At 36.1% G+C, this 23,769-nt stretch overlaps 1 protein-coding gene across 13 annotated transcripts in view; it reads right to left on the reverse strand.

Annotated features, from left to right (window-relative positions):
• PIKFYVE (phosphoinositide kinase, FYVE-type zinc finger containing) overlaps positions 1 to 23,769 on the reverse strand; it is a 77,620-nt gene that overhangs the window by 5,351 nt on the left and 48,500 nt on the right. For 11 of the 13 annotated variants that reach the window (XM_067740795.1, XM_067740798.1, XM_067740794.1 and 8 more), the window contains 19 exons: positions 23,011 to 23,111; positions 21,749 to 21,820; positions 20,905 to 21,076; positions 18,723 to 18,901; positions 16,978 to 17,091; positions 16,480 to 16,588; positions 16,221 to 16,375; positions 15,235 to 15,325; positions 11,755 to 11,815; positions 10,740 to 10,877; positions 9,799 to 9,919; positions 8,918 to 9,013; positions 7,284 to 7,367; positions 6,423 to 6,520; positions 4,619 to 4,783; positions 3,164 to 3,223; positions 2,324 to 2,500; positions 1,436 to 1,539; positions 406 to 534 (listed from right to left, as the gene is read on the reverse strand). In XM_067740795.1, the coding sequence (XP_067596896.1) occupies positions 406 to 534; positions 1,436 to 1,539; positions 2,324 to 2,500; positions 3,164 to 3,223; positions 4,619 to 4,783; positions 6,423 to 6,520; positions 7,284 to 7,367; positions 8,918 to 9,013; positions 9,799 to 9,919; positions 10,740 to 10,877; positions 11,755 to 11,815; positions 15,235 to 15,325; positions 16,221 to 16,375; positions 16,480 to 16,588; positions 16,978 to 17,091; positions 18,723 to 18,901; positions 20,905 to 21,076; positions 21,749 to 21,820; positions 23,011 to 23,111 (2,226 nt within the window). Of the gene's footprint in view, positions 1 to 405; positions 535 to 1,413; positions 1,540 to 2,323; positions 2,501 to 3,163; positions 3,224 to 4,618; positions 4,784 to 6,422; positions 6,521 to 7,283; positions 7,368 to 8,917; positions 9,014 to 9,798; positions 9,920 to 10,739; positions 10,878 to 11,754; positions 11,816 to 15,234; positions 15,326 to 16,220; positions 16,376 to 16,479; positions 16,589 to 16,977; positions 17,092 to 18,722; positions 18,902 to 20,904; positions 21,077 to 21,748; positions 21,821 to 23,010; positions 23,112 to 23,769 lie in introns of those variants that run through there. The other 2 variants (XM_067740799.1, XM_067740796.1) reach the window with 2 other exon arrangements.

Raw genomic sequence — 23,769 nt, forward strand, 5'->3', positions numbered from 1 at the left:
CACCACGGACTGGAAACAGTTCAAGGACCAGCACACTGAAGAGTACTGTTCTAGAATCTAGACCAACCTGAGTTCTAGGCATAGCTGTGTGACTTTGATAAAGTACTCAAAGTCTCTGAGCCTCCGTTTCTTCATCTTTAAAACTGTTATGTTGCATCTGCCTTCTTTTTCTATAATTCTGTGTTTCTAGGATGTTGGATATGTTAAATTTTAGGACCAGTCCACAATATTCTTCTTTATTCTTTCCTACAGGGTTCAATAACTCAAAAGTTAAATTTTGCCTAGTAACCAAAGTTTAATATTTACTCTCAAGTATCATGTTACTCTCTGACTCATTATGTTCAGGAAGCAGAAATACAAAGGGTAAATGCTAGCTAAATGCTTTGCATAGTCCAGTATCCTTACCTGTGCCATCTTTCTCCCATAGAAAAGATTTTCCATGACAAGGAGATCTAGCTTCTTCTCAGTGTTGTTCTGGGAATTCTTATAACCAATTCTGTACACTCCAAGAATCTTGGCCAATGCAGTGGGCCTCTAATCAAGAAAAAAGTAAACTCTTATCAAAAAGGACTATGTATGAATATTATGCTTAGTGAAATAAGTCAGTGAAAGATAAATACTGTATGATATCACTTATATGTGGAATCTAAAAGTAATACAAATGAATGTACATGCAAAACAGAAACAGACTTAGATATAGAAAACAAGCTTGTGGTTACCAAAAGGGAAAGGGAATGGGGGAGGGACAAATTTTTTATATGAGATTAATAAACTACTCTGTATCAAACAGATAAGCAATAAGGATATATTATATACACAGGGAATTATAGCCATTATCTTGTAACAACTTACAATGAAGTATAATCTGCAAAAATACCAAATCACTATGCTGTACACTTGAAACTAATATTGTAAATCAACTATACTTCAATTTTTCAAAAGGATTATTTATAATTTAATACCAATATCTGGATTATTCATGTATTACCCAAACATGATTTTCTATTAATATGATCAGTCAGAGGACCTTAAAACAAACTCAAACCTTTGAATCTATGAAGTAAAGCAGCAATGCCAACAAAATTATTAGATCTTTAACATTCTCCCAAGGGGTAATCGTTCTCAATTTCTCAAACTCACAAATTTTATTATGACATAATTCCTCCAATAATAGGCAATAAACCCATAAATGGAAAAAAAATCTATGTGACTCTTTCATACTCACGGGAGGCTCACTGCTTCATGACAAGTGGGTAATCTCTCTATATATATGTAGGAAAAAGAGTTTGAAATCCCTGCATTCTACCACACCTCAATAGCACAGCAGAGATCTAGTCATGTTCTGTTCACATATTACCACGGAGAAAACTGCCATTAGGACTCTCAGGATGTGAAAAAGCCCAGTAAACTTACAGATCAAGGTTTGGGTTTCTACCTTTTGTTGAACAGCATTTGTAATATAATTGAAGTAGTGTGGTGCAAAGTCAAGGAAAGACTGGACTTCCAGACGAGGCATTTGCTTCAAAATGAATCTATCATCTAAAAGGCAAAAATTTCATGTTTATTCAATTGCAATATTTACTGAGGTATTCCAAAATAAATCATTCTAAAAATCCCAAATGATCTGTTTGCTTCACATTTTTAAGGGATATTTTCTGACATCACTGAGAAGATTTTGATCAGAACACAGTTCTCAAGTAATTGAAGGTTTGGAAGGGCTTCTGAGGATTTATATAGTCAAGAAACCTCTACTTTCGACAGTACCACACATGAAGTCATAGCTAAATGATCTATTTTTTTTTAACTACCAAGTAAAATGTTATAAATTCCTTTGTTAACAATCCAATAAGTAAGTTATGAAAGTTCTTATCTAGCACGTCTTTCCTGATGCATTTTCTCAAATAATTTCGCTTTCAGTGAGTATGGAAAATGGAATGTGAAATAAAAATGCTCATGATCTTCTGTAAAACTTTGTAGGTTAAGAACTTGGCCTTCTGGTTTTCAGGTCAAATGTTTCTATTTTTATCTTTCTCTCATGAGCTCTGAGGTACCTTTTGAGTCTTCTAGAAGTTCTGTTATTATTTACATTTGGAAAACTCAGGACTAGAAAGAATTTAATAAGGATTTGATCAATATTTGTCTCTCATTACACACCGTACACCATATATTCTTTTAAATATGCTTCTTTCATCCTCTCAAGCATAAAAAGAAAAACATGTTTGCAAAAAGACAGTATCGTATTACCTCAGTTCAAGGGATTCATAAATTATCCGAAGGAAAAAGATGGATACCGCTTAATTAGTAAATGATTAAAAAGACTTACCTTCAGTCGCGTAAAAGGCAGCTCCTGATTTGCCTCCTCGGGCCTGCCACGGAGAAGAGTGAGAAAGGGAACGAATAAAATCTTCTTCGCTGCTGCCCAGAATCACTTCTCGCATCTTATGAAACTCTCCCGCATAGTAGAGGCGACAGTAAAACTTGGCGTTGGCATCGGAAAATTCTATAAACAGAAGTGTTTTTTTAAAAAAAGCTCCTCTGGATCAGAAATACCTTTTCCTTTTCCTTCTTGCTCACTCCCCACCCCCATCAAATGCAATCATTTAAGTTTCTCCACGATAGCAATTTTTCACATTAAGTCTACTACATCCCTGTTTATCACAATTCAGTTAAAGTTATCTTCAGGAAGGATTAAAGAGCATCTTATGACCACCCTTCATATTTCTAGAAAAATCAAACAGAAAATAAGACCCATTTCTAATTTTATGCTGGTCACTGTATTTTCATCATTGTACTTTTACATCTTAAATTTTTCTATAGTGTTATAATGCTGGATAATAAATTTTTGGCACTCACATGTACACACACAATTCTAGATGCCTTACTAAGGCTCTGTGGCTCTAGATTACACAAAAAGTAATTATTTAAACATCAGACATTGCATTAAATTATATTTTTAATTAAATTTATAAATTTCCTTCTAAATTAAAAAATGTATATTTTATAAACTAAATTTAGACTAAACAAATGTTCATCAGTACACAGACTTAATATTCATTTCAAGAAGTAGAATATTTATCTAGTGAGAAGCTAGAAGCTTCAAATAATGGAGTTTGCTCAATTATATTCCTGGTCCCCAAACCAAAGGTATTTATCTCATACTTACGGAGCTCCACATGAGGATTTGTGAGTTGTTTCTTCTGGGTATCTCCTCCATCTACTTCATCTAAAAGATTTAACATCATTAGTAAAGCCAAAGTTTTAGATAGTTATCAGGTCATTTTGTCTGTTCTTTTTCCCCTGATATAATACTAAAAACAAGTCAATTCATGTTATCCTAGTCAAGTCACTCTCAAGCAAGCATCATGTATACAATTAACTGTGTAAATTACAATAAAAATCTATGTACCTTTTGAAAGATCAATTTTTAGATTAAAATCAGAGAATTCAGATAGAAGAACAATTTTTCTTATAGTTAAGTAATCTCTATGATAGCAATAAAATAACTCAGCTCTAACATCACGACTTTCTGTGGCTTCTTTATCAGAGTTTATGACCGGTTTTCCCTGTGTATGGAATAATGCTTCCCCAATAGTCTGAGATGCTTTCTTTATCATATACTAAGATATATGTACAATATAGAAAATATACTAGTGTCTACTTCAGAGCTATTTTTTTTATTTGACTGATTTGTCTGGCAAACCTACTGCCAGATCCACTCTAATTATTGCAGAGTTGTGATACATTTTAATATCTAGAAGAACAAGTCATCCACTAAGTTTCACATTTCAAAATTATTTTTTTCAAAGCACCAATGCCTTCCAAGGATCACAGCCCAATAGCAGCCTATAGAATACTTAACGCATATCTTAATTACTGATGAAAACTTACCATGCAGTTCCTATTTTTTAAACTAATAATTCATGATCTAACCCAGGGGTTGCCAAACTATTCCTGTAAAGGGCCAGATGGTAAGTATTTTACTCAGTTGCAACTACTCAACTTGCCAATATAATGCAAAACCAGCCAGACAGTAAGTAAATGAAAGGGTGTGCCTGTGTTCCAACAAAACTTTATTAACAAAGACAGGTCAAGCATAGTTTGCCAACTCCTGGTCTACTAACCCCGTATTCAAACACAATCAGGTAGATATATTTTTTAAATATCCAAATGAAGGTGGGTATCAACAGCTTCCACCTTACAGAGACTGGAAAAGAAAGGAAACGTCTGAGGGGGTAGTGGGATGAAAACATTTGAATATATACTGTGAGCTACATAGTGAGACAGATGTTTTACATGTATAATGTCACTTAGTCCTCAGTAAACCTTAGTCCTCAGTAAACCCAGTAAACCTTGGAAGACACTGCTTTTCCAGTTTACGAGTACAGAAAGTAAGGATTTCTAATTCCACCACACAGTAAGTGATAGCAATGACATCTGAAACCAGTTGGATCCTCCGAGCGCCATGCTTTTCCCACTCTACCCCCACCAAGGTGTGAGAAGAGAGGGAATGCCCTGGTCTCAGCAACAGAAGCATCTACTTCAAGCTATAAGGAACATAACCAACTGAAATAAGTAAATTGAAACCTAGAATAAGCACATTTGGTCTCCTTTAACACACCTTGAGGCTCAATGCCTTGATTCTCCGTTCCCTCCTTGCCCGTCTGCCCAACCTGGTAGTAAGCACTATCTGCTCCACGTAAGGTCTCTCTCTTCTGGGAAGAGAGATCAGGGCTTTTCCCTGCTGTCCCTCGGAAGAAGGACAACATTCCAGAAGCCTTTTTGGCTAAAAATAAGAGGTAACATATTAAGTACAGGTCACTGCAAGTAGAAAAATAAAAATTTTCAACTCATTCCTTTGTTAGCAGTAACCATTATATGAGAGTAATAAATATGAGTAACACTGATAGTTTTATTTGCACAGATTATTATTCCACATGTTTTATGGGATCTTTAGGGGGGCAGTCAAGCACTCTTATTATCAGAAACATGAAAGAAGAGCAATGTTCAGATAGCTATATATCAAAATGTGAGAAATTATATAGAAAGCCTTTTAAAAATATCTTTCCAAGGCTGTCAGAATATCTTAAGCAACAAGATTAAGTTAAGGCTGGGTTCTTACAGTATCACAGTATACTTAATTAAACTAATACAAAACAGTATTCCAAGCTACAATGCGTCAAAGTTAAAGGTTTTTATATCATCTGTCTTCCTACACTTCAACAGAGCAAAATATACAATTTTAGTTTTCGCATTTTTCAAAAATAAGTAGTACAGGATGACCAAAACTATCACTAAAGCTTGCTCTATACTTTTATTCTTAGTTTTGAGCTTCATCATATCACTAATACATATGATCCTAATCTTGTACATTTACCATTAACAAAACCCACATCAAATGTCGATCATGAAGTGCTTACTTAGGGCAGCAGACACCATTATGGCCTTAATATCCTTAATATCCAATCCCACCTTGTTCCTTGCTAACAGAACTCCAATTTTGTTTGAGGCAGCAATGTGTAGAGTCCCAGGAAATGAATCATGATTTATGTAAGCCAACCAGGACAATGCTGCTTACCACATTATAAGTCTCCTTTGCAGGAAAGGGTGGCCATGAGACTCACTTCTAACCAATGAGATTGAAGGGGGAAGGGAATTTCCCAATAAAAGAGAACAGTTGCAGCTTGTACCTCCCTTCCTTCTGCCTCAAATGCAGACATTAAGTGGGACATTTTTGACCATGAGTAAAACAAGAGAATCAAAGAGAAACTACCCCTATGTTGTCATTACAATGCTGAGTAGCTGAACCAATGCTAGCAACTGTCTACCTGCAGTTGCTATCTTAGAAAAATAAACTGTCATTCAAGACCCAACAGTCACTTGAGTTTTCTGCTACTCGTAATGAATATTCCTGACTGACAAAGTCAGAGAGATCCAAGTTCAAATCGCAGCTCCCCATTACTTGTGTAACCTTCAGCAAATTGCATTATCTAAGTCTTAACTTACTTCTGAAAAATGGAGATATGTCAAATAACTCTTATGGGGTTATTATGGGAATTAAAGGAGACAATACATGAAAAGTTCTTTTCACAATGCCAACGAAGTTGCAAAAACAAACAAGCAAAAACTGCTGTTATATTTCTTCAGTTATATGCTTTAAACTGAAAGCTCTAGCCAGGAAGGCAGATTTTTGCATAGACCTATGAGTTTCTAGGAGTTTCAAACTCAATAAACTTAAGGTAAGAGTCAAAGAAAAGTGAAATATGTACAAAAGAAGATATACAAAAAATTTTACATCCATACTGTATTTTAAAGACCAGAAGTAATATATCCTTGCCAGATGGCATTTCTTATTTAATGTGTTTTCTTCTTCAAACCACAATTACAAACAAAACTAGGAATTACTTCTCCATTTGTAATCTTACTTGGTTGTGGTTCTACTTCTGCTGTACGGTTTGTCTGTCCTCCACTGATCTCAGGTAATCTAATAGGGCTGCTACTCTTTGGTCTGCTGTCTAAAGTACTAAAATGAAAAACAAAAGGAAAGTTGGTTTTATATGATTCAGACACAAAATAGCAAGTACTCTAATTCCTGTATTAATCTACCCCCCACCTAACCCCACCCACAATATCAGAAATCTGATTCATAATTTATATAAACGCAGGTTAGCATGGAAGAAAAAGGCTTGAAATGTCTACTGGGCTTAAGAAAAAGCAAAATGATAAAGCTATAAAAGCGTATGGAAAAATATATGAAAGTATATAGGCTCTTATAATATTTTTCACAAGTCTATCAGAGCTATATTAGCATCCATAAGTCCAACAATGACGACAATTTCTGTCTCAAATGTCTAAAATACTGAACACACTTAAAGAACTGGTTTGGTGGGGGGCTGTTTTATTTTTTAACTGTTAAGATCTTTAATTATTATGGAAAATTCATGAATACTTTAAATTACAAAATCAAGCAGTAGTTTACTAATTTCAGAGTTATTATTTTTTAAATGAAAACAATAAAGAGAACTTAAAATGTTAAAAGTTTAAATCTGCAATACACAATGAACTTCTATGACAAATTATCAGAAAACTGTATCCTAAGAGACTTCTTAAGGTCTTTTGCTATACCTGAATTTTGTTCTATCAACTATTGGCTAAAGGATGAGTGCCACTGACTATATTCTAGAAACTTTTATATTGACAATAAGCTAAAATAAAATTGGAGTAGGAGCACCTAGAAAATAATGACGTAGCTCAATGAAAATAGATTTTAATCAATCGCAGATCACCTGTTTGTTGAAAGCCCTTCTTCAGCACTGTTCCGCAGAGTCACTTTGGACAATTCCTCTAAGGCATTCCGGTATTCTTTACAACTTAGGGTAGAAATAGGTTGAAAAATGTTACACATTATGGTCTTCTTTTAAAGTAAATCATATGCTTTAGAATAAGCTTTGCATTGTAGAAACACAATCATTGTAAGCATCCATAATTAAACAAACACAAGTTAACTAACAAAAGTTATCAAGTACAAGCTTCATGAAGAAGGTCAATGTCTTCACAAAAAATAATACAAAATATGACCCAACACACCAACCAGGCTCAATATCCTAAATATGATTGTCAAGGCCTCCACACTAACATTTAGATCAAATGCCTTCAGGGGCCGAACAGCTAACTGAAGAGCATGAAACTTCACTGTTTAGTATAATAGAGAGGAAAGGAACTTAGAGTACTTTTCAACTTAAAGGTATTGAACTTTAAGAAAAAGCATATTTTTTTAGTTTGCATTGGCCAAAAACATCCAACTCTTGGACTAGCAGTCTGGAAGCACTGATTTAGATAAATCAGATGTTAGGGAACAAGGGAAGCATCTTAGCATGTATTATTTTTCCAAGACATTAGAAAAAGGTGAGCTCAGCTAGAAAACTTGCTTCCTCATAGTACAAAATATATGTTTTTCTTGGTTGACTTTCTTGCCTTTCTTATCTATTAATGTAGTATGTCTAACCAATAAAAGGAGAAGCAAATACTATCTTCATAAACGGCAAAAGGCAAAGATAAAAAATTTACCATATGGAATCTTCTAAAGGAAAAAAATTCTTCATTATCCAAATAGTAACTCTAAACTACATAAATGCTGAAGCCTATAAATCTATCTTGTTTACCCCTGTATACCCAGTACCTAGTATACCACACATTGCAGACATTCAAATATTTGTTGATAAATGGACAACTTGTAACCAATATTAAAAATAAAATTTTAATTTCAATGTCTTCCAAGAGGAAAAATATTTTTATTAAACATCTTAGATTCTACTTAAACTAGGTTCTACCACTACCAAGATACCATTAAGATTAAAAAGCTTTATTCTTTTAGACATGATATATAAATATTTTTAAAGAGGGGTCCTTCTTTAAGACACATGATAACTGTGGGCATGTAAATGGGTTAAGGCATAGGAACAGCATTACTCTAAGTAAGGAAACTTTACCTGCTATGTGTGAGAAGCAGGACGGAAATGAATGAAGGATACAAAAAAGACATTCAGATGATATAAGGCAGATATGTTCCAAGTATTATGTCAATAAATAAAGCAAAGGAAAGGATGGATACAATGGATACATATTATAATACAGAGAATGGTTAAAGGATATTAAGGATTAGTAAATAACTTGCCTAGTTAATCTAATTATTAGGAGCTTAAGAATCATCCTGTTATTATTTGGGTAAAGCGTACATTATCAGATACAAAAAGAATAAGCTGTCACATCCAAAGAATACATTCTTTTACTTATATTTAATATTTTACATTTACTTATATTTTGCTCTACTCTATGTAACAGAACTCAAAATACAGCGATTAATAAATACACATAAAATATAAAGATACAACCATAGGTGAAAAAGCCCCATGAATAATACCTGAGAGCAAAAGCAATGATGGAGCTGGGCTCCTTCTCACAGACGGCAATGGGCACTCGTTCATGTTCATACATTAAGTAGTGTTTATCTGGATCACTGTTCAAAATTTTTAAATACATAAATCAGAACAAAATTAGCAGAAAATCACATATACAAACCATTAGCACTACTACAAGTAAATCTCAGGACAATTTTAAGTTAACTAAATAATGCACAATTACAAGAATATAATTAAGCCAAAATGTATGCAGAACTTGAACAAACAGCCAAGGAAAATACATCAACAGAAAGTTTTTGAAGACAACTGAAAATTATCAGAATTCTTTTTCAAATGAGAGAGTTCTGGAATCATCACTCCAAACAAAGCTTTCCACACTGGCAGTGTAGAAAGCCAGCCCTATGTTTTTCCCCACTCTGAGTAAGTCCAGTACAAACAAAATCACACGAAAACTTGTATAGCCATTGCAATTCATCATCACTATTAAAAAAGCATCACGTCCCAGTAAATTACTGGGTCAGTAATATCCTCATATACAATCAGCAATATGTTTTTATGAGATCAATGGATATAGCAGTATATCTTAATAATATATATATATATAAGCAATTCTTTTCAGAATCAGTACTCTTAAGCATTAAGTAATATTAGTTAATGCTTTTTTAATCCACTCATTTACTATATAATGATTACATGTTCTACAAATTATATTATACCAAAAGACATCTTTTTTACTATGATGAAGTATAATTTTGGATTGAGAAATACATATGTGCAGTTAAATAAACATATTTAAATATGCAGAGAGTATATCTATCGAGAGATTTTTTAAATGAAGTAAAAATAAAACCACCCAACAGCCACTGGCTTTTATAATACTTACAAAGGAAACGGAATAGGGTTATAGCTGTTTCCTGGAAGCAAATTTGCAAAGATGGCTTTCATGGTTGATTTTTCCTTCACCTGGCTGTCTGCGGATCCCAGCAAATGTCCATCAAATACATCTAGAATGAAAAATATTCTACTTATACATTAATATTCAGAAAGAGTAAAAGAAAGTATAAAGCGTCAACTATATTTCATTTCCTCTTTGGAACACAGACGTGCACGCCATAATTACCAATTACGGTGTAAAATTTTTGATCTAGGAATAATGACTATCAAACAGGAAGCAATAGTGAAGCATACATAGCACTGACCCCAAGTGGCTTGTTTTTTTTTTTTTTTACGTTTCAACATGTTTGAAGTTGAGATCATCCTGCAACCGATGGCCTCTTATCATCACAGGGCCAGGCGGCAGCCATGACATAATTACTGGCCGAGCATGCATGGACTCAGTCACAGCTGTTCCTGTTGCCACTTCAAATCAGTTATGCACACTGTGGCTATTACATCTGAGTTTAATTGCAATTTAAAAGATATTTTTAAAGTTTACGCTACAATTAAGTAGTTGGTGCTTAAAGAGAAAGCAAGGAAAGAAAGAAAAAAGGTATAAATTTGCTATTAGTGAAACAAATATTTGTTGTTAGAAAAAGGCTGCAATTTCTCTTTCCTTCTTACAAGGCAAAAATCATGGGCTTTAATGAGACTTAAGAAAGTAATATCCCCAGAAAGTAGATGCAGCTGAAATAACATTTTGTTACTGAGATATTTACATGTCAAGCAGTGCAACTGAAGAAGGGATATGGTAAAAAGCTACATCTGAAAGAACCCTTTCAATAGTAAAAACTTTAAATCCTAAAGGGCTAAGAAAGAATTGTGTCACAGCACTCAGAGTGTTTGTCTCTATTGGACGAAGTGCAGTAAAAGTGACTTGACCTGTACCTTCGGAACTGCTGGTGGTATCAAGTTCTGGGGGCCCTCCCACGGCCTGCTCAGGCACGCCTTCGGGAGGAGTGGGCAGCTGGAGGTGGGGGGAACTGGTGGAGCTCTGACTGGACAGGGTAGCTAAGAAGCGGTCCTCTAAAGAAAAACAGAGTGCAAATGAGTCACTTTAAAACATTATGTCCATTTCTATCTAACAGCAATGTTTTTAAAATGCCAACTCCTATTTCTACTTCATAAATCAAAGAATTTTAGCTTCTTAAAAGTTACATAGGCCATTTCAGTGTGTATTTTAGAAATGGATACAAAAATCCAGACAGGTTATATGACTTGAACCCAATCAGATCTTAGTGACAGCACTGTGACTGGTAACCATTTCTGGCTCCTATGCCATATTCTTTGCACTAGACCATAATGCCTACCTAAATATTAGTTCATTCAATTTAATAGAGAATGCAATTATGACACTACTGGGGGGAAAAATCACATGCTTATTCTCGGGGGGAAATTCACTTACTTATGATAGAAAAATGCCAAGAATTCTGAGTTGAGCTCTTGTTCTACAAAGATAGTCTAAGTAAATTTCCCTACCAATTTTCTAGGATAGCACCTAGAAAAGTTACTCTACGAAATACTGAGGAAAAATTAAGTCTGGAAAGGATTTTAGTGATACAAAAATATAAATTAAACTTTATAAGTTTTTTTTCCATGAAACCTGGCAGTTGACTTTATAACAATCCAGACAGAAATTCAGTTTCCTTTTGTCTTTTTGTTCTTTCCCTAAAAGCAATCTTCTCTATTTATCATGTATTTCTATATCCTAACTTATCTTATGCAATGTACTTTATGATAATCTTAAACTTAGAGTGCTACAAACGTTTTACAGGAAGGAAAAAAAAGTCTATGTCCAATTGCATCAGAAAAAAATTCTCAATATTTAGTAGTTAAAAACAACTTATAGACTAAGAAATGTCTTAAATTCAATGACAGGTGATCACCAGACTCAAGGACCAACCTTTTTCCCCATTTTGAAGTCCTGGAGAAGCATTCCGTGGAGATGCATCCATTGCACTTATCTGTAGAGAACAAAATACTTTATTCTTAAGGAAACATTAAATTTAAAATTTTAAATTTAAAAAAAAATTTTTTTAACCCAGTGAATCTTAACCATTTTGTCCTCAAGACCCTTTCAACCTCTTAAGAATCATTAAGACACTCAGATAGCTTTTGTTTATGTGGGTTATATCTTCCAATTTTTCCTTATTAGAAAATCAAAACTGAAAAAGTTATAGAACGTACGTTTATTAATTTATTTAAAAATAACAATAATAAACCCATTACATATTAACATAAAAAACATATTTTAATTAAAAATAGATTTTTTTAAAAAAAATTAAGAGTGGCATTGTTTTACACTTTTACAATTACTTTAATGCCTAGCTTAATAGAAGACAGTTAAATTCCTCTCCGACTTCTGCATTTAACCTGTTGAGCTATATTATTATGATTGAAGTATATAAAGAAAATCTAGCCTCACACAGATATATAGTTGAAAAAGGGAAGGCTTCCCCGGTGGCACAGTGGTTAAGAATCCTCCTGCCAATGCAGGGGACACGGGTTCGATCCCTGGTCCGGGAAGATCCCACATGCTGCGGAGCAACTAAGCCCATGAGCCACAACTACTGAGCCCGCGTGCCACAACTACTGAAGCCCGTGCGCCCAAAGCCCATGCTCCGCAACAAGAAGCCACAGGAATGAGAAGCCCATGCACCGCAGCAAAGAGAAGCCCCTGCTCGCCACAACTAGAGAAAGCCAGTGCGCAGCAACGAAGACCCAACACAGCCATAAATTAATTAATTAATTAATTAATTAAAAAAGAAAAAGAGAAACCTTGTGGAGCCCTTGAAAGGGTCTTGGACCCCCAGGATCCTTGAACCATACTTTGAGAATACTGTTCTAAACAATAGCTCACAGACCCATTAAAGCATCTAGGAACTACTTAGGATTATCCATTAAGCCTAGTAATCTTTGATTACCCACTGGACTTTCACAAGTCCCATTATCCATAGATAAGATACATTTTAAATGACTATCAGCCCTGAGTACAATTTCATTACAAAGTCATGTCTTAGACTGCTACTTAAAATGTTCTTTGATTTGTTCACCATACCAGAGAGACCTCCCTGGGCACCCTATGTAAAATAACTCACCATCACCTACTCCCCTAGCAATACTCTCCATTTCTTTCAATTTTTTTCTTCATAGCCTTGTTTCCATTTGTTTTTTAAATGTTTATTGGTTCATCTGTTTATTGTCAGTCTCATTAGACAAACGTTCCATAGGGACAATAACCATGGCCTTCATTCACAAACGTGAATTCCTTGCACTCAGAACAGTGCCTAAAAGCACTCAAGAACTATTTATCAAATGAATGAATACAAAGGCAGTGCTACAGATTTTCAATTCAACTTTTGATCTTTCAAAAAGATAATCATCGGGGCTTCCCTGGTGGCGCAGTGGTTGAGGGTCTGCCTGCTGATGCAGGGGACACGGGTTCGTGCCCCGGTCCGGGAAGATCCCACATGCCACGGAGCGGCTGGGCCCGTGAGCCATGGCCGCTGAGCCTGCGCGTCTGGACCCTGTGCTCCGCAACGGGAGAGGCCACAACAGTGAGAGGCCCGCGTATCGCACACAAAAAAAAGATAATCATCTACTGACTGATTTTGTATTTTCAATTCTATGTCTCAATATTATAATTAGAGGTCTTACACCACTAGCTTCACTGTTTCATCAGTAGGCAAACAGGCCACTAGCAGTTTGTAATAGCCGTTAATTGTCCTTAACTACTTGGCAAATACTAATAAATCATCTTCAGTAATTCTTATTCTTACTCTCACCTAAACTTTAAGGAAAAGTGATTCCTACACAGTTATTCATGAGACAAAAAGGAGGAATTCAGTTACACAGTGTTACTAAATAACACAAAGATCCAAGGCACTTGAACCCATCATTCCATGAAAATACTCTGCTACAAATACTACATACTTGTACAAAAAGATATTTTCTCAAAAGCCCTCATGATAACAGAATATTAAGCCCTTATAATATACTGACATTAATTCATCTGTTCATGGTTAGCATGGTAAGTAGAATTCTGTGATGGCCCCCAAGAACTCCACCCCCTGGCATACACACACACAGTTATTCAACCAAACATTAATCCAGATACTGTTGTGAAGGGATTTTACCACGTATGTAAGGTCCCAAAATCAGTTAACCTTAAACTACAGAGATTAACCAGGTAGGCCTGACCTAATCACATGTGTCCTTTAAATCTGTGTCCAGAGGTCAGACACAGCAGAAGAATTCAGAGATTTGAAATATGAAAAGGATTCAATCCACTGCTGTTCGCTTTGAAGATGAACAGAGCCACATGCAAGGAATCAGGCAGCCTCTAGGAGTTGAGAATCGCCTCTAGTCAACTGCCAGCAACAAATGGGGGACCTCAGTCCTATAACCACTAGGAATTCAACTCTGCCAACAACCTAGATGAGCTTGGAAGAAGATCCTGAGCCTCAGGTAACAGCACTGGCCAAAACCTTCATCTCAGTTCTGTGAGCAGAGAACCCAGCCACACTGTGCCAGAGTCCTGACACACTGTGAGATAATAAATTTATGTTTTAGGTCACTAAGTTTGGCGTAATGTGCTGTGCAGCAAGAGAAAACTAATACAGTTAGAAAAGGTTAATTAAATCAACATGTAGAACTAACCTGGTGCAGACCCCTTAAGAAAAGCTTCTCACTTAAGCACAGAGATAAGAACACCCAAAACTCACAGTAAAGTAAATTAGGACTCTATTATACACTCAGCACATCCACACCTTCTCCTTTATAGCATTTACTGCCTCTGTGATACTATCCTCAGTGATGCCAGTAGACAGTAGCTTTTGATAAATGTTTCCAATAAATGAATTATAATGTATTTTATTTCAGGCTAAGATAAAAAAAATTAATCCAGGTCACATCACCAAGAAACCTCATAACTTCAAAACTAAAAACTCCTACTATTATTAATAAAGTATATATTAAGCTACCACTTTATTTTTTTTTGGCTGCATTGGGTCTTCATTGCTGCACGTGGGCTTTTCTAGTTGCAACGAGCAGCGGCTACTCTTCGTTGTGGTGCGCGGGCTTCTCACTGTGATGGCTTCTCTTGTTGTGGAGCACGGGCTCTAGGTGCGCGGGCTTCAGTAGTTGTGGCTTGTGGGCTCTAGAGCACAGGCTCAGTAGTTGTGGCACACGGGCTTAGTTGCTCCGTGGCATGTGGGATCTTCCCGGACCAGGGATCGAACCCGTGTCCCTTGCGTTGGCAGGTGGATTCTTAACCAATGCACCACCAGGGAAGTCCCTAAACTACCACTTCTAAGTGTCATAAGAGAAATTAATTATATCTATACCAATACATAGGCTCAAAGACAAAACTACATTTCATTACCTTGCTTTCTTCCCCTTGCCTCAGTCTTCCAGGACTTGGAGGAACTGAAGGCCGCTTTCTACCCTTTTCTTGCTGGAAAAGGTCCTGCAACCTATAGTTAATGAAAAAAAGGAAAAGAGAAAAGAAGAATATGATTTTCCTTCTAATATCCTGAATAATGTTTACACATATTCTCCTTATAGCTTTGAAACCACAAGAATTAGATTTTCCTATTTCGAATGCAATAGATTTTAAAGCTGTACGTAACTAAGACTAAATTTTTGTTTTCTTTCTAATCAGTTAATTACTTGTTACTGATATGACTATAGTAATAAAAGAATAGCAAGTTATAATGAGACAATACAACATAACGTAAAAAATACGGGTGGTAAAGACCAACAGACCTGGGCTCAAAGCCGAGCTCTGACAATTAACAGCTATATAACTTGGGCAAATCCCTTAGTCTCGTACAGCCACAGTTTCCTCTGTAAAATGCAATCAGTATACATACATTGTAGGACTCAAAATCAAATAAAAGAGTGCATGTCCATCTACTGCCTTACTTAGTGCCTAGCATGGTCCAAGTGCTCAATAAATGCTATAATAATCTAACTGAACTTTTCAATAAGCATTAAAGGGAAATATTTCCCCAAATAAATATTTAAATAAAGGTACAAGATACACAAAATAATAGAGTTGAAAGTAATGGCCTAAAACCCAATAATCACTCCATGACATACTAATACAGATAAATTAGGTTCATTAAGCACACACACTGTATTTGCAACAGCAATGAAGGCTATTCTCATCTTTGTTTTTTTTAACTTCACAACCTACACTTTAAAGGATGAAAGAGGTGAAGGGTGGTAGTGGCAATAAAAATAAAGCTCCTACAACTTGAGAGTAAAAGGAAACATCCAAATTAATAAGGACATTTACATCAAAAACATGATAGCAGAGCAAATTTTGCAATAATGTAAAAGAAACACCGGACCGCAAAGTCACACCTGTTATTCCAAGCCTGCAGCACTTCGCAGAGGCTTTGTTTCTTGGCGATGAGTGACTCAAAGACCGACTGCAGTTGCTGAGGGGTCTCCACAGAGGAAGACAGGAGCCGTGCTTGCATCTTCTCAGTCCAGCTCTTGAACTCGCTTTCTTCCATCTATGAGGAACAGAAACCACTCCAGCAATCTGAGACACACCCCAAAAGGAACCTCTAACAAGTTCACAGCTAACATTTGGGTTTCTGTCAGAAAAATGAATTACCTCTTTTTGTGCAAAGATATCTTCCATTTTCTCCTCTCTTGTTTTGCTAAATGTATCAGTTTTCAAAGATGCGAGTCTTTCATCCACAGCAAGATATACCTGTGAAACTCTAACAATATAAACATAAACAATATTGAACACTTTAGAAAAGTCAGAATCAAATTGTCTAATCTCACACAAGTAGAAAAAAGATGTACACACAAAACTTTAACTAGGTCTTATCTAATTAAGAATCACATACAATTTTGCAGAACAAAAAAGGACGTATATCAAAATTTTAATAGTTGTTATGCCTGAGAGCGTTTGACTTCTTTGTTAGTACTTTTATGAACCGTCTACACTTTTCCTTTTTTACATCAGGCATATATAACATACAATTAGAAAAACAGGTTATTTCTGTTTTCGAAGAAAGCTAAAGGAACAAACATGATATTTAAAATAGTTTAGATTTCAGGCAGTACGAAACAAAAACAGATGACCAAAGAAAATAAAACTTACTTTTGAAAGAAGTCCTTCAGATCCTGAAGAAGGGCCACTTTTAGTGGGACCTGACGTTTAATGAATATTTTGGGAAGTGGAACACACACTTCAAGAAGCCGAATGGGAGAATAACTGAGAGGAAAAAATACAAGTAATAGTAGAAAAGTGAAAAATATTTTAATATTTTGAGTAGAGATGCCAACTAAGTCCTATGAGGTGCAAGAGATCATAAAGTTTCTATGAAATGGCATTTTTAAAACAATCAAAAATACTGAAGGCAACTTTCAGCCATTACAAATACCCTCCCCAGTTTTAAAAAGATTTTGTTTTATTTTTCCCCTGCATTGTGATGTCATCTTTTATCCCCCGAGGCCATCCTCATGTGCTTTAAAAACAAATGACTGGGATATAAACCTCCATGAATGAGCAGAGGGACTCCTTCCTACAATTAGCTTAGACACACAGGTATTCACTACCTTCTCAGTTCCGAAGGATTCTTTGTGAGTTTCCTTTCCACCTGAAGTTCATGATGTCTAGTAAATGCTATATCTCACCTAGGCCCTAGGTTCATGGTTAATAGCTCTTGCTTAAAAAAGGAAATAGGGTTCAATTACAAGTATTTCCTATTTGTGTACCTATTTGTGCCTATTATGTGTCAGATGTTGTTTTCGGTGCTGAGATACAGCATGGAGTAAGGGCCAAAATTCTTGCTCTCATGATTCAGGAATAATAAGGCTTGGGCGATAAACAAAAACAAATACTTAAAACATATCTTACGCCAGATAGTAGGTGCTACAGGGCGAAATAAAGCAGGAAAGGGAAGCAAGGAGTGCCAGGAGTGAGAGGGAGTCAGGGCAGGTGAAATCTGAACAAAGACCTGCAGGAAATAAGGAAAAGTAGGCAGATATCTGGGAGCAGGCAGCTCAGAGACAGAAGAGCAAGTGCAGGGCTCCCAGGTAGGAGCCTACCTGACATAGCTGAGGTCCAGCCAGGAGGCCAGTGAGGCTAAAGTATGGTGAGCAAGGGGGGCTGTAGTAGGGGGTGAGAAGCCAGAGCATGTAGGGGCTCACAGGCTCGTAAATGGACTCTGGCCGTCACTCAGGGTGAAACAGACACCCACTGGAGGCTCTAGAGCACATGAGTGGCCTGAGTTGATTTTCATATAACAGGACCACTCTGACTGCTGTGTTGAGAACAGGCTGCAGCGGGTAAGGCCAAAAGGAAACTGATTGAGGTTAGTGCAATAATCTAGTAAAAGACAACAGAGGTTCAGTCCAGAGTGGTAGTGGTGGAGGTGGTGACACATGTTCTGGGTATATTCTGAAGGCACAGCCCGAAGGCTTTCTCAAATCATTTAAGAACAAGTGTAAACACCCATTCTTTGAACTAGTGATTTTAGCTCTGTCCGGAATATCCGATTACCCTTATGGCTAAGTAATGTCTTAGCAAAATTCTGATAAGCTCTCAGATGCAAAAACAATGGTTAAGAGTAACAACTGCAGTAGCAAGAATCATGGATCATGACTTGCTAGCTCTATCTGTCAGCTATAAGCTAAGTTAGGGTGATAATAATACATATTTCTTAAAGGATTAAATAAAATAATAACACTGAAAGCTCTTCACAGAGTATGGCCCTCTGCCTTTGCAAGAGTGGGAATGGGGAACAACACACACCAAAAATTAATTCAATCTAGTAATACTGGAAATGTTATAAAGCCTTCCAGGGAGTATGTGATTGTGACAAGGTCGCTCAGACTTCTTACCTGAAAGATGCCACCATCTGGTTATAGGAGAAATACTGGTGATAATCATGGTGGATGGAGTGACCACACGGCTCAGCATTGGCTCTACGGGTGTACTGGTGCCCATAAAACCTAAGTTCAAGGTATTTTGCAAATGACATGGACCAGGACTCATTGGAAAGAGCAACAACTGGTGTTACCTGAAATTCAGCATAAATTGTTATCTAATCACATATTGAGAATCTCTTTTTTAAAAAACAATGTATTTTCTTCTCTAGTACAAATCTAGTATATTCTGACTACAGAAAACTAGAAGAAGAAAAAAATGCTTCAAGGTGGGTGGAGTTAGGGATGGCTGGGGAAAACTCTCTTGCCAGTAATCCCACTACCACCATCAATATGCTAGTATGTTTGCTTTCTTTCTATACATGAATACATATATGCTTAGCTGGGATGTTTATAAATAAAAACTGTTCCCTATAATTAGCTTCATAACCTTTTTTTTATTAGCAATATATCATATTTTCCCACATAGAATATTCTTATACAATTTGATTTTTAATGGCTGCAGAGTATCCCATAATATGGAATTATTTAACCAATCCCTATTGATGTGCATTTAAGACATTACAAGTTTTTCACTATTTTGATGAACTTCCCTATTGTGTGTGTATGTATATATATACATATATATGTATATATATATACTTATAAATATGCATAATTATTATTTCCTTGGAATAAATTAACGAAAATGGAAATCGGTAGGTCAAAAGGCATGGACATTTATATGGTCTTTGATACTTTCTGCCACATTGTGTAAACCAGTACACCTGTTTTGGGAGACAATCTCCAACAGTATCTGAGAATATCAATTTCCCTACTTTCTTACCAATCTCAGGAATTATAAATCTTTGAAATGTACCTTCTTTAAAAACTAACTAAATAAAAACACATTCCATTTATTTTATTTATTTATACTTCTTTGATTATTACTAATGAGTAAAATGTATTTGCACATGTCTACTGGCCATTTGTATTAAATTGCTTTGTCACACCCCTTGCCCATTTTTCTATTATCATGGCTTACAGAAATTTAATAGTAAGTATACTAATATTTGGTCATATATAACTTTTTTGGACACCTAAAAGTTTTCATTTCTGTGTAACAAAAACTGTTTACCTTTTCCTTTCTAACATAACCCCAAAGGCAGAAGTTTTTGTTTTAAAATAAAGTGCATACACCAAACATGCAAGATATAAAGATCGAATTAAGTTATTCATTTAGTTCACTGGTCAATCTACAGAAGTTCACATCTTCTACAACAAAATATTGCCAGCTGTCTAACAGCAAACTAAAGGCCTAGAAGAACAAGTCTAAAAAGACCAATCATTGCAAGAAATGATCTCATGGCTCTTTGTTCCTACCGAAGAAGGCACTACCTTTGACTTTGCCCTCCTCAACCTCTGGTACTGAAATGGGTTGCACTATTATTTTATCTATAATTCCCATATGTGCCTCCAAACATACACTCCAAAATAAGCCAATTAAGATAACAATGAAGTTAAATTTGGCATATGCTCACTGTTAACAATTTGAATAAAAAGTATATATTAAAAACATAATATTGGCACCAAATATTCTCTGCAGAGTTAGAAAAACACACAGAAGAAGTAAAACACATGGTTCTTTCCTCAAGAATGTATATGAAAACCAGCAGAGATCAATTAAACATGGTCTCACATCTGTATGTCTTAAGATAGAAATGTTGACATAGACTTAAACTTACACAAGCATTCTAGCATACTGTAATCACTGTAAGTCTGTCTCCCCCGCTAGAGGACAGGAGCCTGACCTTCTTCTTCCTTCTTTCCTAGGGCCTAGCACAGTACCTGGCACCTAGGTGGTGCTCAATAAGCATTTACTGAATGAATAAACAAACATAATGGAGAACTGTCAAGATCTATTTTACTGGGCATGGTACCCTATGTTTTATATAATGACTGATAAATCCTAAAATGGAATCTTTAGGAAACAAACATTAAAGGGAACATACAGCACTAGAAGGTAAAATAAATAAGAGCCCAAAGACAAATACTAAATCCAAAAAAACAGAGGCCACCCTCCCCCCCAAAAAAGAACTATATAAATACAGAAATAAAAGATACTATGTGATATATTATAGCAACAGGGTACACTTACCTGTTTGCAGATTCTGCACCAGGAATAGGTGAGAATTGTATGCTGATATCCAGGTACTGGAGAATCCAACTCCTTCAGGATTATCTGCACACAGCCTTGGCCATGGACAAAGCGTCGAATGTGATGCACCATGGGGGTATCACAGAACATGCTAGGACACTGATAGGAAGGCCTTTGACAAAAAGAAAGTCCTCACATTAACCACGAAACCGAGGAGCAGTGTATAGTGAATCCTGGCTAATCAGGACCACTGTAGAGAAAGTGCAGCATCCTGTCAAGAGTAAGGACGACTGGTGGATGATCTGCTCGGGGTACCACTCATCCTGCTCAGAGCCTGCAGCTGAACATCCTGCCTTCAACCACATCACAGTGATAGGTTCCACTTGTTAAGCACCTTCTATTTGCCAAGTATTTCTAAAACATCATCTCATTTTACCTATTAAAACTCCTGACATTTGTGGAGTTTGTTAATACCTATAAAGGGGGCTGGTAAAGATTAAACTACTTGTTCTTTGTCATATTAAGTGGCAGGTGATAGCTCTAAGACTTAAACTGAGGTCCTTAGCTTCTCTTGCCTCCCAGTTGAATCACTGTAAAAACAGACATCCGAAAAAAAAGTCTGTGGGATTGCGGGGCAATTAGATGGGCAAAGATCTGAGGAATGAACTGGAGAAGACATGCTGGGTTGAAATATGAAAGGATTACTTCTCTGTATAGTAAACCCTGGCATGTGGCATGAACAGGAAGGTCACACAACAGTGCTCCAACTCATGTTTATATTTAGGTTGAAATTCTGGGCATCAAAAAAGCATAAATGGAACATAAGGAGAAAATTGGTTCTTACCGGAAACAGTATCTCTCTAAAAATATTCCTAATGTAAGATCATTTTTTCCATAAAATTCCATTGTTACAATCCTAAAAGAAAAGATTTCTTAGAAACATATCATATGAATTACCACCCAGCAAAAGATATTTCATGAGACTCCAAACTGATACCTGTTAGATCTGCTTATAATACAGTATTAAAACAGGTACTATGCTTTTGTTGTTACAGAACAGGTTTTACCTCATCTGATAAAACAGGTTTGTACTAGCCACACTACAGCATCATATCCATTCCCAGTCCATTAGTATCCTATGAAACTATTTAATCAGGATGCACAAACTGTAATATTAAATGAGTAAAACTGATTTGAGTTAGGAAGAAGTAGAAGTTTCCTTTACAAAGCCGTAAGCCCGGTCAGTATAAAATGGGACTCCTGTCTCTGCTCTCTAGTCCACACCATTACTGAGCACAAAGAGCAGCAGCTCACATTCCTCCAGGAAAGCCAATTCTTAACTTTATATCCAACTTATAAATGCCCACAAATAAGAGAGTTCAGCTATACATACCCTGTCGAAACCCACATCTTATATCAAGCCTTGACCTAAACTCCCAGAGAAAATCCCCATGGGCTCACCCAGCCCCAAGTCAGACTGCTAGAGCTCTACTGATGCTGGAAGAATCCCTGATCTCACTGGTAGAAATAAGTGTTTCTGGTGTCCAAAATTAAAATACGGAACACATTTTGTCATGGAAAGTACTCCAAAAACAAGCAGTTATGTTCTTTAGTACTTTTAAAACTAAACTATGTAATAACTAGGCTTTTGTGACTATCACTGGAAATAAATTATAACATTATAAAATGTGTTTCTATCAATCTACTTCGAATTAAGTTTTAGAATAAAACTTAAGACAAAAGACTGACCGCTTTTATGAAAGCGATGCCTAAAGAAAACCTGCCTGATTTGTACATGTTATCAAAATGCTTAAATCTAGCTTTTATGTATCAACTTTCTCACTTTTATAACTACAAATTTCTCTTCCATCCCTCACATCCGTTTTCACTCTCACTAAAGGTACTTTCATTTACTTCTACCCATGAACAAATACAAATTTCATACGTAATTCACAAGTTCAAAAGTTCCATCAATTCACATATGACCAGCAGCATGCCATGCACCTAAAAACAGAGCCTAATGGCTGAATTGTTTTCAGACTTGCTGGAATTCTATCCTCAAGTACAATAGTGGGAGGGTGCGGGGGGGTGGGCAAGGAATCCTACCACGGACTGACACAGGCACTGGGAGCGTTGCTGGACTGGGCAGAAGAGCTGCTGAAGAGCACGCACAGTCTCTGGTGGTTGGCAGGGTTCAGACAGTCCACCTGGAAGAGAAGGAACATCCAGATGAGCACCGCAAGTCATAACGCACTCCAACCCCAGGCCTGGCTCCAACATCCAACACACTCCACTCGATCTGTAAAGCCTCCGTCATCACTACAGGGGTTTCAGTGAAGATTCAAAACTACAAGACACTAATTATAAGGAAGAAGAGCAGTTAGTTTTTGAGGTAAAACAATCCAAAAAGTTTAAGTGAAACGTAAAAATACCAATAGATGTCTAAATAGCTTGTTTTCTTAAATACTCTTATTTTTACAAAACTACATTAAATTATCTTGGAAGTAAATAGTTAATTAAATATGAAATAGTCTGAATTGATAGCTGGATATAACATCAACCTGTGATACACAGAAATCTAAATCCTGAGGTATTTATTTATTTGTACTTTATACCTGTTTTTGATCATAACAAAGGTAACACCTGTCTCTGCTGAAATTCAAACAGTACAGAGGTATATGAAGAAGTTCATGAAGTACTTAAAGCCTCTCCTCCTTTGATGCTGCCCTACCTCCCAAATTGACAAATTTGACTGTATGTTTAAAAACCATGTACTTTCGCTAGCTCATACACATAAACACACAAAAACACTCACTTAAGTATACACAGGTGATTTTGGTTTTTTACAAAAATGGTTTGATGCTA

Source organism: Pseudorca crassidens, chromosome 6, assembly GCF_039906515.1.
Source record: "Pseudorca crassidens isolate mPseCra1 chromosome 6, mPseCra1.hap1, whole genome shotgun sequence".
Lineage (NCBI taxonomy): Eukaryota > Metazoa > Chordata > Mammalia > Artiodactyla > Delphinidae > Pseudorca > Pseudorca crassidens.